The 5109-nt window shown below is 42.3% G+C and overlaps 2 protein-coding genes across 2 annotated transcripts; one reads left to right on the plus strand and one right to left on the minus strand.

Annotated features, from left to right (window-relative positions):
* Nucleotides 1-243: 243 nt before the first annotated feature.
* FOXG_22828 (uncharacterized protein) lies at nt 244-697 on the minus strand (the record flags this gene model as incomplete). Its single annotated transcript, XM_018403246.1, has 3 exons — nt 244-338; nt 400-440; nt 495-697. 3 exons carry the CDS (start codon nt 695-697, stop codon nt 244-246), a joined length of 339 nt encoding a protein of 112 aa, XP_018258516.1.
* A 3832-nt stretch (nt 698-4529) lies between these two features.
* FOXG_17462 (uncharacterized protein) lies at nt 4530-4811 on the plus strand (the record flags this gene model as incomplete). The annotated part of the gene is made up of 2 exons (XM_018397468.1): nt 4530-4672; nt 4742-4811. 2 exons carry the CDS (start codon nt 4530-4532, stop codon nt 4809-4811), a joined length of 213 nt encoding a protein of 70 aa, XP_018258517.1.
* Between the last annotated feature and the right edge of the window lie 298 nt (nt 4812-5109).

The following is a 5109-nucleotide window of genomic DNA, read 5'->3' on the forward strand; positions in this document are numbered from 1 at the left end:
GACCGACAACCCAATATAAATAATATATTGCCAATATGTCATTATATTGGTACAATATCACAAAGCTCATATCATATTGTGACAATATGAGAAGATCCATATCATATGGTTTGTATTGCAATATACTACTTTATTGCCATATTAGCAACACTGAACGGAATACACTAGCCACGAAATCGAGGTCGCTTGGGTTCTTTACTTGAAGAGGCCATGAAGGGAGAAAAGAAAGTTGAGAAAGTAGCTTCAGGTAAGGGAAGCACTCTTCCGTACCGGTGATAGTTCATGTGATGGCCGACTATTTACAAAAGCAGTCATAGTCTCCACCGACTTGTAAATGGCTGCTTGCACGTTAGTAACAATCGAGATGGCGAGTTAACCGGCACTTGGAGTTTAACTTACTACATGCAACCATCTGGGTAATCCCTTGGGGTACTTCTACACTGTAAATTATCAGCACGAGTCGAGAGTATCTTTCCAATTCATTTATAACATACGTGCTCGGAACAGAAACGTTGACATCCTTGCCACGCTGGCGTGTTGGTTTTACACCAGCTTCGTGTGTCACGCTATATAGATCAATATTAATCCTTTTTAGTGCGTCGATTATACTTACAGGGGGGCTGACGTCCCTGCAGTAAATGGTGGCCATAGTGCTAGGCACACAAACTGCAAAGCCGAGTAGCGCGGAAAGCTTCATGTTGAGGGCGATGGAGAATAGTATCTGAATGCGTTAATATCTGAAAGGTGTAGAGATGCCGATAATAAAAAGGGTTTGAAACTCGGATCTTATGGTCGGCTTAAATACCTGACCTTGAAGTATTTAGAGTTTCAGAAATACTCTCAACTTATCTCAGGCCTAGCCGGTTCAATTGTCTTATTGGAAGCATATCCCGCTTAATTAGAGCCTTAGACAATATAGAGGGGCCAACTAATCAAACCTAAACAGGGGTATAGAGTATATTTCTTTCGGCAATTGAAAAAAAACCATGTTTACTCCAGGCTGTTAAATGTACCTTCTCTTCTATGGATATCGCAAGATACTCCGTATAAGTACTGCTAATAATACAGCTTGCAGGTCACAACCTCAGTCCTCACTATAAAACCGCCTCAATATTAGTATCTATAGCAAATTGATCATCAGCCAATTAATACTGGAACAGAAGACCCATTAATACATCTTATCGGTTCTCATAGGATAGTTATTAGACTACATATTTACACATATGAAATAAATAAAATCGTTTACAAAAAGGTAATACACTTACTTTTAGTCGTTAGATATAACACTAAATCCTTACGGAAAGTGGTAGTGTGTTCGACGCGGCCATCACAGAAGTAAAACTAATCTCGCTTAACTGTGGATATCATCTTAAATAAGCTTGCATCCTTTACCTAGTTGGATTCTATGGTCAACGGCAGTCTAAACCCCAGCTTCTCAAGCAGCCCTATCTCCTGTCAAATTAAGTGCAAAACGGAGGCGATGAGCCGGCGGTGAGAACTAGCTCAGCTAGGGTGGAGATATTTGTGAAACACCTTAACTCATAGCACGTAGCTTCGGGACTTATTCAGTACCGAGAAGCCGAGTAACTTAGCGCAGGAATACACCTGAGTTGGAAATGACCAGCAAAGCATAACATATCACAGCTTCGATAGAATGATGTATACAATGTCTGTGTGAAGATACAGTGGGATGCGAAAAGTATTCGCAGGTGTGCAGGTAGGCCCTAGCTTCTCTAGTTAGTAGCTTAGCTGAGCTTAGGTACTCGATACTAGTTTATACACCTGACTTAGCTGTAATATAAGGTACTGAGGACTTGACAAGCTACACCTGGCTAGCTTCCGAGCATCAGCCCTACCTGCACACCTGCGAATACTTTTTGCATCCCACTGTATCTCTTTAATGAAATTAGGTATAATTTTTAAATTAAGGATACAGTGGGGAGCAAAAAGTATACGCAGGTGTGTAAGTCGAGTTGACGGCTCTTAGCCTCTTTAATTAAGAGCTTGACTAAAATTGGGTATTAGCTACAAGGGAGATCAGAGTAAATGCTGCGAGATTTTAGGTATACAGAACCTTGCAAGCTACCCCTGGCTAGCTTTGGAAACACTAGATCTACTTGCACACCTGCAAATACTTTTTGCCCCCCAGTGTATAAAGTTAAATTACAGTTAATTACCTTATTTTAAGTTTTTAGTTAAGTTATTTTAAAGCTAAACTGAATTTCTAAAAGAATTTTAGAAATCGGGTTTTAAGGTGGAAATTGGCATGCGACACTCGCTTATCATGTACGTTACAGTAAGAGCTGGTTAAGGCATAACAGATCTTTCGACGTTTTGATACAAGCTATCATAGTTTTAGTTGTATGTTCACAGTAGCTAAGCCAGAGACCAAGATTAACATCCAATTCTATTCAATTAAACTAGTTTTAGAGTGGCTTAACCTCAGGAGCTAAGAGTGAAATACATAATTGCGTATGGAAAAACCACAACCTAGCAAAACACCCACTTAAATTCATGTTTCTTAACCTCCACGCCAATAAAATCGTCACTTGGACTGACTATTGATTAAAATAGTATCTCCTGTATTGATTGTGCCTAAGGGATTATAGAAAATAGTACGATGGCCATTGACATTCAGATTAATGGCATTTAACCCAGTGCTTTATTCACGAAAGTGAAACACAGGAAGAAATAATCGGGCCGGAAGATTGAAATGCTGGGAGAGATTACTTGTATGAGGGTGCTTATTACAGAAGCTTGCTGGAATCTAATTTTAATTCTCCTAGTAAAAGGCTTCAATTACTGCCAAGTTCGTCTGAAAAAGAGGAAGGATTTACAGGGGTAATCAATAGAACTCTGCAATTTTAGCTACTATATCACTACCCCCAGCAGCTGTGGACCGAACTTGCATTGCGGGCGCAATATCCGTTTTGGTTTAGTTATGAAAGGTTATAAACTTAATTGAATAAAGTGAGGGTGACTTGTATTTAAGTCTACAAGCTATGTTCTAAAGTATAAATACCAAGAGCCTCTTTCCTAGAGCAAAAAGAAAAAATAAACTTATCGCATCCTTCTTTAAACCTTCCTACATCAGCTCCTAATTACATTCATTCAACTTCCAGCTTTTTGTAGTCAGCATGAAGATCTTTATTCTTATTTTCTCTTTCATTGGCCTTATTGCAGCTGCTGCAATGCAGCAGCCCCTTCGCCCAATACTATACGCTACATCTCATACAGTGGCTTTGCTAAACCAAACCCTAATTGTCAGATATTAAGGTGAATCGTGTATATTTCTTTATTCTCTCGCAATCGAAGGACTATTGAGACCTTATATCTTCGACTGGTTCCTTCTAGGACTTGAGTCCTAGAAAGTCCTAGATGAAAGTCCTATGATCAAAGTTTAGGACTTCAAACTTTAATCCTAAACCTTAATCCTGAAGTTGAAGGTGAACCCTCCAGTATTCAACAGATGGGGAAGAGAAAAGTTTGGATGAAGCTTCGAGGAGGCTGGTTGATAAGGGAGGCATTTTGAGACATTTTATATTAGTTCCGTGCGACCACACCGCAAGCGTCGCTGTGGAAGCAAAGTGGAAATATTAAATTCTATGCAATTCTTAATGTAATAGACATTTTCTCATCAAAATATCTTTTATTTTGATAACATACTCTATAAGTGAAATTAGGCATTTTGTATGGGGAACATCTTTTTTGGTGTACGGTAGGTGGGTACTGCATGGTATCCTTTTTCTTTCCTTGTGTCAAGTAAAGCTCGAGACTACTCAATGCTGGTAATTCTCTCGGACTAGCGGGCTGAAGCTTCAGCTTCAGCACGGATATTGAAATGTTTGACTAGCTGATGATGCTGGGTATATCCGCACACTACTAACTGTTTCATCTTATAACATGCAATCAAACCATAAAAAGCGTTGTCTGGTGTCGACGGCAGATCCGTCGGCCACTTCGTCGACATAGACAACTCCGACCAAGTTTGTAAGTATAAAGTCACTAGAATCGCCAGATTCAGCATGGGCGATGAAGGACCGTAATGAACTGTATCCAAACCCCTCTTTAGCACAAGGTCTGCATTCGTTCAGTATCATTTGCCGTTGTTTTCCAACATTCGCTTAAAGAAATTCAGCATCGAATCTTTCTATACAAGAAGCTTCTTTAGACATGGCTTCTATGACATTTAAAACTATCGTAATCTTGGCCTTTGCGGTCTTGCAACCGGCCCTCGGTGCCGTATTTCCAAGCAACATCTTCAACCGGTCAGAGATAGAGGCCATGTCTTTGGAAAAGCGTGGCCCCATGGACGCCTACCAGCTTTGGGACTCGGCTGAGATCCCCTATATTTTGCAAAGCCTCCCCCACGACTTGTCAGAGTCGATTCGCAGTGCCATGGGGGAGTGGGAGCAGTCCACCTGCATACGCTTCCTGCCTAAGACCACCCAATCCGCCTGGGCAAACTTCAAAAAGGTGAGGTGCTTGCTTCCTTGGCTCAGGACGGGTCGCTCACGGCTTGCAGTACGATGATGGTTGCTTCTCCCGTGGATTGGGTTCTCCCAGTTCGGGGGAGAGAATCGTCAACCTCGATTACCCCAGCGCCTGGGAGAGGATCGTCTCTTTCGGCACTTATAAAGCTTGTCTCGAAGCCGGTACGCCTTCCCATGAGGTAAGGTTCTGCATTCCCCCCATTCCCCAACGCGACGACTGTCGGCGCACAAAGCTCACATGAGGATAGCTCGGGCACCTTATTGGACTCATTCACGAACATCAACGTCCCGACCGCGACCAATTCATCCGTGTCTTGACGGATCGCATCCAGGATGACCAGCAGGACCAGTTCACCATTGACAAAACCGGAGACATCCACGTGCCCTTCGATTACAATTCCGTCATGCTCTACAACACCAAGGCCTTCGCAAAGACGAATGCGTTGACCCCGATCGTCGGAGACGTGAGTCTCAAGCACACCATGGAGACGATCACGGACAAGGAGATTGACCCTTGGGACTCGCCTACCGCCAACGACTTCAAGGCCGTCAATGACGCTTACAAATGCGAAGAATACTACACGCGCGTGATTCCTCAGTGCCTGTCTGGATCCAT

This window comes from Fusarium oxysporum, chromosome 14, assembly GCF_000149955.1.
Source record: "Fusarium oxysporum f. sp. lycopersici 4287 chromosome 14, whole genome shotgun sequence".
NCBI lineage: Eukaryota > Fungi > Ascomycota > Sordariomycetes > Hypocreales > Nectriaceae > Fusarium > Fusarium oxysporum.